Source organism: Myotis yumanensis, unplaced genomic scaffold (genome assembly GCF_028538775.1).
Source record: "Myotis yumanensis isolate MYYU_CA2020_CCGP unplaced genomic scaffold, mMyoYum1.0.hap1 SCAF_6, whole genome shotgun sequence".
NCBI classification, from domain to species: domain Eukaryota; kingdom Metazoa; phylum Chordata; class Mammalia; order Chiroptera; family Vespertilionidae; genus Myotis; species Myotis yumanensis.
The window spans coordinates 25,797,755-25,809,084 of NW_027223757.1; the positions used below are offsets into that span (position 1 = coordinate 25,797,755).

Here is an 11,330-nt window from a genome sequence, read left to right on the forward strand (position 1 = left end):
TAACAGTAATAGAGTCGCATTTAGGTTCTAATGGGGCTCAGCATCACGGTTTTTCACGCTGCCTTCCAAATTCAAGTTGGTCTACCTTGCCAAATTCAGGCAATGTATCGGAAACAAGCCAGGAATGGTTGCTATGGTGACACTCTTGCTCCGCCCCGGGCTTACCAAATAGCATGCTGGGAAATGTAGTGCGTAAAAGAGGACACTTGCCAAAGGGCGGGGCAACTTCCGGAAAGGGTGCCTCCACCGCCACCCTACCTTTCTCTGCTTTGGGGCCACAAAACCCTCAATGAACACCCAGCTATGGGTTCTCCTTTTCACGCCCGCAGAAGGCATGGCTGAAGGCAGGCCAAGTGAAGGAACACGATTCCCAAGAGCGGAGACCCGCGCCGGACCGGTGCCGCCGGAAGAGGCGAGGCTCCGGCTGCGGCACGGAGGCTCCACCCCCTGACGTCACTTCCATAAACAAAGGGCGCAGTGGCGGCGCGGGGTCTGGGATGTAACCCCTGCCGGAGGTGCTGCAGCTGCGGCGGTGGCTTCCGAGGCTTCGGGGTGTTTGCAGGTTGAGGACGAGGACAGATCCCCGCTTTCCTCAGGTATGAAGTGTAAGCAAAGGCACCCCCGCAATGGCCCCCTTTAGGCCCCTCCCACCACCCACTCAGGCCACTGCTGGGTTCCGGGCGGTGAAGGGTCGGCTGATGGGGAGGCGAATGGGGCGAAGTCGGGAGGGACGCCTAGTGGTCCCGCTTGGAGGCTGTGGGTTCCTGATCTCAAACCAGTGAGTAAACCACGAGCTGTTTATAAAGGCCTTTTCTGAATGGTTCCTCGCTTCTTGGTACACAGGAAGGATTTCAGTGCTCTTGCGACAGAGGTCTTACCTTCCTTAACGGGTACTTTTCGAGCCCCTCAGAACATCTTGGTTTAGACTTCTATTGGTCTATTTGCATTGCTTTGATTCCTAAGTTTTTTTTCTTTTTCGAGTATCACCAAATGTGTACTAGCATTAAATTCAAAGGCCAATGTGTTTATATGTATCATAATTTTATACAGATCTTGCCACTTTGGAGAACTTATATTCCATTGTCTCTATTCAGTTGTGTGTGTGTGTATTGATATCAGAGAGAGGAAGGGAGAGGGGGAGAGAGAAACATCAGTGATGAGAGAGAATCATTCACGGGCTGCCTCCTGCGCCCCCTACTGGGGATCGAGCCTGCAGCCCCGGCGTGTGTCCTGATGGAAATGTGAGGTCCTGCTCATGGATCAGTGCTCAACCCCTGAGCACACCAGCCGAGCACTATTCAGTTTTTTTGTTTGTTTGTTTTTTTAGAGTTCCATTTCATTTCATTTGTGCTGCATGCTGAAACAACGCCAAAATGGCTGTTCTGTTACTAAAAATGCTTCCTTCAAAGGAAAATTGTTAGGCACGACTTCAGGGGATTTTCACTGAGTATCTGGGATTAGAGACTGGGCATTGGAGCCTTTCCTTTAAAACCTCTCCTTTGGAGGTGTTATAGCTCCAGTTATGACTGTCCAGAGTCAGCCTGAGCCAACTGAGCTCAGCGGTTTAAATTCCAGTGCTAGGCGCACCAATTTCAGACAGTGGCAAAACATCTGTTTTTATTATAATGCTGAATTAATTATTTAAGTGACATCAGTGGATCTGAATCTTTCTGAACATCATAGCATGATTAAATCCAACTCAACATACAAAAAAAGGCCTAATGTTCCTAAGGCACTTTCGGATCTGGTGCGGTAAATAACCATATACATTCCTCATGACACATGAAGCAGTATAATTAAGAATAACGTAATATTATGCATAAAGAACAAGGAAATGTAGGGGATATTTTTAGATGGATGACTTAGGAAAATAAAGCTGGTTAATATATCAAGTAAGGGGAAAGTATTGAATAAACACAAGACCTTACAGTTATACTCTATGGAAGGGCCAGCTATAACTTCATAGTGTAACCTTTTTGATATTAGCAAAACTAAACATATATAGTAAAGTTCCATGTTTCTGTGGCAATTGGTAGAGAAAGTATATTAAAAATAGTTACGGAATAAATTTAATTTTACATAACTTCACTTGGTCAAGGAACTAGAATCAGTATTATCACCAGGCAGACATTGAGTTTTTGCTTGGTGGTTGAAATAAGGTTTCTAGTTGCTAGTTAAAATGTAGATACTCCTGTCAAGTATACATCTGTTTGAATCTAGTTGATTCTTCTAAGAATATATATATACATATTAAATATATTTTTATTGATTTCAGAGAGGAAGGGAGAGGGAAAGAGAGGTAGAAACATCAATGATGAGAGAGAATCATTGATCAGCTGCCTTCTGCTCAGCCTATACTGGGGATCGAGCCCGAAATCCAAGCATGTGCCCTTGACCAGAATCGAACTTGAGACCCTTCAATCTGCAGGCTGATGCTGTATCCACTGAGCCAAACCAGCTAGGGCTAAGAATATATTTTTGAAGGGAGACCTAAAGGCCACTTGAAGCTTGAGTCAGGCTGGGAATATCAAGTGGCTGTTTTGTTTATTTTTTTTTATGTATTGTTCCCCTTCAGTAAAGTAGGTTTTTGGAGGGCAGGGACTTTGCCATTTCCCCAATGCTCAGAATAGTGCCAGGAAACTGGAAGAGAGTTAATATTTATGGGATGAGTGAATAAAGTGGTGAAAAAAAATTTGTCACTTGGCTTAGGGCTTCTGTGTAAAAATACGGTAGATTAAATTTAAGGCACCCTGGTTCTAACTTTCTTTAACAATCCCTTATTTCTTGATCGTCTTTAGTCTATGAAGTGGGTATCGAACCTTTTTCATTTTGGCATATTACAGCATACCTGTGTATAATTTTGCCCTATTTCCTTAGGTCATAAGAAGCTGGCCTTGGTGCAATAAGGAACTTATTGCAATGGAGGAGCGGAAAGTGAAGAGGAGAAGTCCTAAGTCTTTTAGTGCCCACTCTACTCAGGTTGTTAATGCCAAAAAAAATGCCATTCCAGTTAGTAAAAGCACAGGGTTTTCAAATCCTGCATCACAGTCAACTTCACAGCGACCAAAGTTAAAAAGGTGAATATTTTTTCTTTCATATTATCATAGCAAAATGCTATGGAAGTAAATACTAAATCCTTTAATTCTTATAATATTTTTTCTCTTGACTTTTAAACCGTTGAGGCACATATTATATGTGTTTTAGGAAAAAATTATGAAGTTTAAAGTGCATGTATAGAGATTAGACAGTGCAAAATGAATGATGGGTTTGAAGGTCCTTCCTTTTCTCAGATTAAAATAAACAGAGCAAGAAAACTTGTAGAAAAAGTTGGTGAGCTAGCCAGAAATGAGATAAAGGACATATGGGATTGTTTGTTTGTTTGTTTTTTAACTAAGATGAGTGTTTGTGCTTTGGTAGTTTTTATGTTTTAAAAAGTGTGGTTTCATTGTTTTTGTAGAAATGATTTGTATGGATTGTAAAAATTCAAACATAGGAAGAATTCAAAACAGAAATTTAAAGCACTAAAATTTCATCACCTAGAAGTAATCATTACTATTTGGTGAACATCCTTCGTCTTCAGGCTCTAAAGGAAAGAGGAATGGTGTTTAAATGTGTTACGTATTACTGTTGTAAGTGTGTGAATATTTTGTAGTATTAAATATTTGGAAAGCAAGATAACATTTTTTGAGAGAAAAAAAGCATTTCATAATCTCAACTGTTTTTCTAGTTAGGATTAAAGAAACTTACTTCCAATTGCAAGCACCTGGTGGAGAGTCAGTTGAGGAAGTAATGCGTGTAGCACTCTGTGGCCACTGGGTTTCCACAAAAGAAAAGATTCTTGCCTTGATGATGGTCTCTCACTCTGAGGAAACAAAAGGAACATTCCAATAGGAATTAAATGATAAACAACAAGAGTTATGAGGGTTTCATAAATTATCGCATTGGAAAGGGGTTTTCCTTCTGGAGGAGTTTGACTTAGAGTCAGATTTTGAATATGGTGTATGGTTGGTGGAAAAAGAAAACTAGGGGACTTTAAAGGCAATCACCCCTCTTCCTAAATTCTTACAGCAGTTTATTTATATCTCATGGTCAGTTTCTACCCTGTACTTTTATTTCCTACCTTCCTCAGGAGTGTAGGCTTCCTGAGGACGGGGAAATCTTGATAATCCTTATGTGTCAGACAGTACTTACAATGTGGCTTTGCACCTAGTATGATTTCAATGAGTGATTTTTTTTATTGAATTATTTTAATATAAAATGAGACAGTGTAACAGATCAAAAACATTAAAGTGGAAATAAAACAAAGCTACTGAAGGGTTTGAATTAAGGAAATTTATATGATCTGATTTTACTTTTTTTTAAAATAAATTTTCAATGTGAAAGAAAAGATAAGCATTTGATATACTAAAACCTTATAGTCAAAAGTAGTTTATCTCAGATTTAAAAAATATATATATTTTTATTGAATTTAGAGAGGAAGGGAGAGGAAGAGAGTGATAGAATCATCAATGATGAGAGAGAATCATTGATTGGCTGCCTCCTGCACGCCGCCCCCCATTGGGGATCAAACCCGCAACCCAGGCATGCGCCCCTGACTGGAATCGAACCTGGGACCCTTCAGTCCGCAGTCCGACACTCCATCCATTGAGCCAAACCAGCTAAGGCTATCTCAGATTTTAGTGTGAAAATGGATCTCTTGGGAATCTTTTTACAATGCAGATACCAAATCAATTAGTCTGGGGTAGGGCCCCAGATAAGCATTTCTAATAAGTTCACAGGTGAAGTTGATGCCAAGGTCCTAAATAATGATATTAAACCTAATATGTATATAGGACACAGATCTTGCTTTGTGACGAGCTGTTACTAACCTACTGTCTGCAGCTTATTTGTTCTAAGTTGATTTCTTGTAAAGAGTATTAGTTTCTTTCTTGCTACCCCCTCTGCCTCACCCACCATCTTCATCTTATCCTTATTGTGGTGAGTGCAGTTGTGGAAAAGATGTCTTTATGCAACATTACAAAGAAACTAATTGAGTACTGACTATGTGTGCATGTCAGGATTATAGTATGTATTGGGGTTCATAGATAATATACAACCCCTTCTTCCTTTTTTGCCTGGTGAACTCCTACTTATTCTTTACGGCTTCACTCACATGTCACCTTTAGGAAGTTTTCCCTGGCTGTCCCTTGGTTGAGTGAACTGCGCTGTCTCTATTCCCGTATCACGGTGTGTATAGCACCATCACTCAAGTGTTGGAGAGCCTGGTATACGCAAGATACATGTAGTAAGAACTAATCTAGTCTAGGAGTTCTAAAATGGCCTTCCTGAGGAAGTTGCATTTGAACTGAGATAAAGATGGCAGTGAGGAGAAGGATGCTACTGCAGACAGAGGGTTAGCATGTAGTTAGATAAGAGAATAGAATTATAGGAAGCAAACTGGACATTCTGAATGTCTAGAGCATACATAGACAGGAGAGGATAGGGCTTCTTAAGGATATTGGGCTTTATCCAGCAGGCGGTGCAAAGCTACTGAAGGGTTTGAATTAAGTAAATTTATATGATCCAATTTTACTCTTTAAAAAAGTGACTTGGCTGGTCTATGGGGAGGCTTCATAAGGGGCTCAGAGACAACACATAGAGACAGGAAGACCAGTTGGGAAGTGTTAGAGGGTTCAGTCAAGAGATAGGGTAGTGGCAGTGGAGAGAGAGAACTAGAAAGATTAGAGAGATATCTATGATTATAATCAATAGGACTGCATGACTGCATGTGGGGGCCTTAGGAAGTTGAGGAGTCAAGGTTAATAACAGGCTTTTAGCACTCCATCATATGGTGATTTGTAATTTATCTGACTTCCTTTCTCCTTAGACGGGGCACTCTTCCACGCAATGATTGATGTGTGCATCTTTATATATCCAGTATCTGGCATAGTGTCAGCTACGGAGTAGGGACTCCATAACCACTTGTTCAACAACTGATAGTTCAAGAAACAAATAGGGTAAAGTTTAAAAGGGAAAGGTGTATGTTTTACTGAGAAATAAAATATGAAACATGGCCTTGGCTGGTGTGGCTCAGTTGATTGGAGCGTCCTTCACACCAAAAAGTTGTGGGTTTGATCCATGGCCGGGGTGCATGGGGGAACCGATCTATGTGTCTCTCTCATATTGATGTTTCTGTCTCTCCCTCCCTCTCTAAAAAACAAATCTATTAAAAATATATGAAACATAGGATAGTAAAAATACTAATTTTTTTCAGTTTTTTGTAGTCCAAAGAATGAGCACAATAGATAACTGTATTAACCAAACTTTTTATATACCTTAGTAGTTATGTTTTATACATTTTTTTTGAGATTTTTCACAACTTGTTCTTTTAATTTCTAGCTTGGTTTTATTTAATACTGAATTTGTTCTGATTTCTTGTTTTTAAGGGAAAATTTAATTCAGAAATTTAGCTTAACCGAGAACAGTCTGAAAATAACCATCTCTTTTTAAAGACAGGTACACGCAACCAACTTTTAATTGTATCTTATTTGCAGAGCGGTGAAGGAGAAGACAAAACCTCAGGGAGGGGAGGGAAAAGGAGCTCAGTCAACCCCGATTCAGCATTCGTTTCTCACTGATGTCTCAGACGTTCAGGAGATGGAGAAGGGGCTCCTCAGCCTTTTGAATGATTTCCACTCTGGGAAACTTCAAGCCTTTGGTAAGCAATAGATGTTTGTATTTACCACTTTTCAACATGTTTACATCCTATCTTCTGTGTGTATTTTGTTATTCCTGTTTACGGTGTCATTTTCTTTTGTTTTTTTAAAAAAAGAGTCCAGAAGCATAAAATGCAGTCCTCTTAGATTTCATTTATCAATTAAGTTGTACTGCTGTGTATACGATTGAAAATATTGCATTGTGTGCTTCATAACGTTCTACATGCTTCATGAATATTTTCATATGTTTTTCTTAAAGGAGGAATACCTAATTGGTTGACAAAGGATTTGTAGTTGCAGTATTTATATGACTCTTAATTTCATCCAGATTATTATAAAATGTTGGATCACTTGATTCAAATGAGAGTTGTCAAATTGGAGATCATTATACCTGAGGGATAGTTTGTTTTGTTGTTTTTTTATCTTTCCTATCTGATTTGTTTAGTGCCCATGGTCATTTCTTAGGTTGTCATTGTTTTTCCACTCAGAAATTTGACTTACTATGTCCAGAAAATATTCAGTCATTAACAAAGCAATTTATAAAAGAAAATGATAATCAATTTCTTTTGCAGCACCCAGAGTTTGAGTATTTCCTCCATCTTAATCTTTATTAATGTTTTGGAATGTTCCCCCAGGAAATGAATGTTCCATTGAACAGATGGAACATGTTCGGGGAATGCAGGAGAAATTAGCTCGCTTGAATTTGGAGCTGTATGGGGAGTTAGAGGAACTTCCTGAGGATAAGAGGAAGACGGCTAGTGACTCTAATCTCGATAGGCTTCTTTCTGACGTGAGTATAGTTCTTTCTCTTTATTCTTTTTTTTAAAAAAGATTTTTATTGATTTCAGAGAGGAAGGGAGAGGAAAAGAGAGATAGAAACATTAATGAAGAGAGAGAATCATTGATCAGCTGCCTCCTGCACGTCCCACACTGGGGATCAAGCCCACAACCCAGGCATGTGCCCTGACTGGGAATCAAACCGTGACCTCCGGGTTCATAGGTCAACACTTAACCTCTGAGCCACACCAGCTGGGCTCTCTTTATTCTTTTTTTTTTAAAAAAAAATATATTTTATTGATTTTTTACAGAGAGGAAGGGAGAGGGATAGGGAGTTAGAAACATCGATGAGAGAGAAACATCGATCAGCTGCCTCCTGCACACTCCCTACTGGGTATGTGCCCGCAGCCAAGGTACATGCCCTTGACCGGAATCGAACCTGGGACCCTTGTGTCTCCAGGCCGACGCTCTATCCACTGAGCTAAACCGGCTAGGGCATCTTTTTTTAAAGAAACATTATCCAAAGAAACTATGCATATATTCTGAGAATGCTGGCTAACCTTCAAGCAAAATATTACCTTCTGTACATATATGATAATATCTTAAGATGTAGAAGGGTAGTATGTCAAAAAAATCCCAACATGATTAATATATATTGCCTTATTTATTCAGGGTAGTTACTTATTTTTAAATATAGAACTATGTTTGGTAATTATGGTAGTTTAACACATTTCCATGTGTACTAACTTGCTAGAGTTGCCATAACAAAGTACTGGGTGGCTTAAACCACAGAAATATATTTTCTCATAGTTCCGGAGGCTAAGAATTGAAGATAAGGTTTTGGCAGGGTGGTTTCTTCTGAGGCCTCTTTCCTTGGCTTGTAGATGGCCACCTTCAAGTTCTCCTTCTCTGCATGGGCACCTGTGTCCACATTTCCTCTGCTTGTCATTTCGGATGAGGGCCCAACCTAATGACCTCATTTTCACTTAATTACCTCTTTAAAGACCTTCTCTCCAAATACTGTCACATTCTAAGGTATTTGGGTATAGGACTCAAAAATGAATTTTGGGAGGATGTAAGTCAGCGCCAAAACACCAACTATGATTCTTATACTGAGAAGTGTGAACTAAATTTGCCTCTTTAAATCTTTTTCTGAACAAAAATAGATAAAAATTGAATTCAATGTACTTTAGTTTCAGAATAGTTTCCTAGTCACCAATGACATTTTATTGCTTTTCTCTATCTTTTGAATAAGTAAAAGTGAGGGAAATTATATGCCCATACTTTAAAAATTTCATGCTTATACTTTTTATTTCAAGTCTACTATTTTCAGTGCTGCAACTATTTTCTTTTACAAATATAAGCTTAATGTATAATACATTTAGGAGAGTGACTGTGGTATGCTGAAAACAACACTGATTTGAAACCAGAAAGCCTTTGTTTAGTCCAGGGTCTGCATTTATAACTCTGAGCAATTTAACATTTCTGTAACTCAGATTTTTCCTTGTAGGGACGGTTAATTCTACCTCATACTGAAAACTGAATGTCATGTGCAGTCTTTTTGTAGTCCATAAAGGTTTTAAAGATTTTGATTATTAAAATGGCAACTTTTGTCTTTTAAAAACTATTTTTAGAGAAGACTATAATTATGCATGATTTTAAGCATAGTTAGAAAACTCCAATTGTATCATCTGATTTAATTCCCTCCACATATTCTTATTTAACAAATGCTAAAGCTACTTTGTAAGTGAATTTCCCAGTCTGGAAATTTTAGTATTTTGCTTTTTCATTTTAAGAAAGCGTACATGAAAAAGAATTTATTTAAAAATGCATAGTTATGATATTTATTATGTTTATATTATAAAAATTAAAATTAAATGTGTTTCTTTATGTTACAGTTAGAAGAATTGAATTCTTCCATGTATCCTTTGTCTAATGTCAACAGTGAAAAGTCTACAAGTTATAATTTCTGGTGAAATCCCAATTATATAATTTCTGGTGAAATCCCAATCGTGTTTTAGAAAGATATGATTTCTAGATGTATTGAACAAAGATACCTATTATTTACTAGGGCCATCTCTCTTTCCCTTTGTTTTCCAAATGGAATTTTCTAGTTGTTTTGTTTGTTTTTGGTTTGTTCTGCTTTACTTTGTATTGTTTTGTATTTTTAAAACAAATTAAAAATACCTTTTCATCAAGAGAATTGAGGATTAGGCTAGTTGTCATATAAATTATTTTGAATCTTATAGGCTAAATGGCAGTTGGATATCCCGATATACTATGCTTAATTTAATATTATTAAATATAATATTGTAAATGCATAAAATTGAGAATCAGACATTTAAGGGATACTTCCATAGCTTGTGAAGTGACATTTTCATAACTAAGTGTACAACGTGTATTATAAGATTGCTTAAAGGAAAGCACCAAGGTACATGTAAAATATTCAGGTTTTGACATTTTAATTCAGAGCAACTATTTCAGGAACTTAAAAAAAAATTTTTTTTTACATAGTGATAGGCACAATGTGAGGTACATAAGAACAGTAAGAAATAATTCTACTTACAAAATAATTTTATTTGAGAGGTAAGACATCCCCTTGGAACCAAAAATGAGATATTAGAAAGGTTATTATAGAGTCAAGAGATTTAATTTTTGAAATTTGGTTCCACATTTTGGTAATGTAACCTTGGTCAAATTGTTTAACATCTCAGTGTCCTCTGTGATATGTGGTGATTGCTACACATAATAATGTGTATGTGAAATTTTCCAGACCACATTATATATATGTAAAATGTATAAATATATATTTATAGATGTATGTAAATTACTCTTATTACTGTAACATATACTGTTATTAATTGTTGAATTTTAGTCTTGAGTCAGTGATTTTTTTTTCAAATTCTAGATATAGTTATAATTACTTCACTACATTTAAAAATTGTCTTACCACTTCTAAGCTTCTCAAAAGCACATAAGCACTTTTTTTTAATGCCCCTGTCTCTTAGCTCCTGAGTGTAATTTTCAGAAATTTAAAATAATTACTTATTGTAGAATGAAAATCTTAACTCATGAATTCAGACAAAAACTGCATTTGACAGATGCACAAGACGTTCCAAATACTTCTACCAGCTAAAATGAAATGCAGTTGCTTTCTTGTGGTTTGAAGAAAAGCAGCATTATTTACTTTTCCAGCTGAATCCAGCAGCAGAATCATCTCCCACAATAAGGAATTAAAGTAATTAAAGTGCAAGTGTAATGATTTTCTCATAACTGCTTGTGGTAAACTTGACTTGCTGTAATTCACCATAACTGGAGGCTAGGCCTTGTGGAAGGCTTAATCAGGAAACATGATACACAGGTTGTGCTGCTATGCTTATTATTGTTGCCTTCTGGGTTATACTTGAAATGCATTGTGCTAAATGTTGTTGATAGGGCCGAGGGATTATCCTTCCTGAGCTCACCAAGCTTACTCCACTGTTGATGTAAGTTGGTGATGCCCAGGCTTTTTGTGGCAGCCCAGCTTCAGTTTACGTCAGACAATCATACACACACTGGTGTGTTTGCCAATGGCCAGTGGTAACAAAATGTGAAATGAGTATTTGTGAAATTTGCTATTTTTAATAAAGTGATTGTTTTAAATTTGTCTCTGTGGTCTGTTTGGAAGAAACCCGTAGTCTTCAATCTGGGAATATAAGGTTCAATTCTCAAAAGTAAACTGTTCTTATAAAATTTGAGGTTCTGTAACTTCCTTGCAAACTTTGCACCTTGTGCTCATTTCAATGTGGATGTAATGAAAAGAGCGTGGGCTTTAAAGTCAGACCTTGATTTGAATCCCCATTCTGCTCCTTAGCTCTG

The 11,330-nt window shown here is 37.5% G+C and overlaps 1 protein-coding gene across 2 annotated transcripts; it reads left to right on the forward strand.

Annotated features, from left to right (window-relative positions):
* The first annotated feature begins 458 nt into the window (after positions 1-458).
* On the forward strand, positions 459-11,118 carry CCDC28A (coiled-coil domain containing 28A). 2 transcript variants are annotated; one of them, XM_070417782.1, is made up of 6 exons: positions 459-596; positions 2,878-3,077; positions 6,534-6,697; positions 7,331-7,485; positions 9,371-9,393; positions 10,554-11,118. In XM_070417782.1, the coding sequence occupies exons 2-6, from the start codon at positions 2,920-2,922 to the stop codon at positions 10,606-10,608; spliced, it is 555 nt and encodes a 184-aa protein (XP_070273883.1). In that variant the 5' UTR covers positions 459-596; positions 2,878-2,919; the 3' UTR covers positions 10,609-11,118. The 2 variants fall into 2 exon arrangements, with proteins under 2 accessions (XP_070273883.1, XP_070273884.1); XM_070417783.1 differs by lacking the exon at positions 459-596 and adding an exon at positions 687-778.
* The last annotated feature ends 212 nt before the right edge of the window (positions 11,119-11,330 follow it).

Coding starts and splice junctions, on each gene's coding strand:
- CCDC28A (XM_070417782.1), top strand. CDS start 2,920: ATGGAGGAGCGGAAAGTGAAGAGGAGAAGTCCTAAGTCTTTTAGTGCC. Junction 3,078..6,533: donor CAGCGACCAAAGTTAAAAAG/GTGAATATTTTT, acceptor TCTTATTTGCAG/AGCGGTGAAGGAGAAGACAA. Junction 9,394..10,553: donor GAAGAATTGAATTCTTCCAT/GTATCCTTTGTC, acceptor TCATGAATTCAG/ACAAAAACTGCATTTGACAG.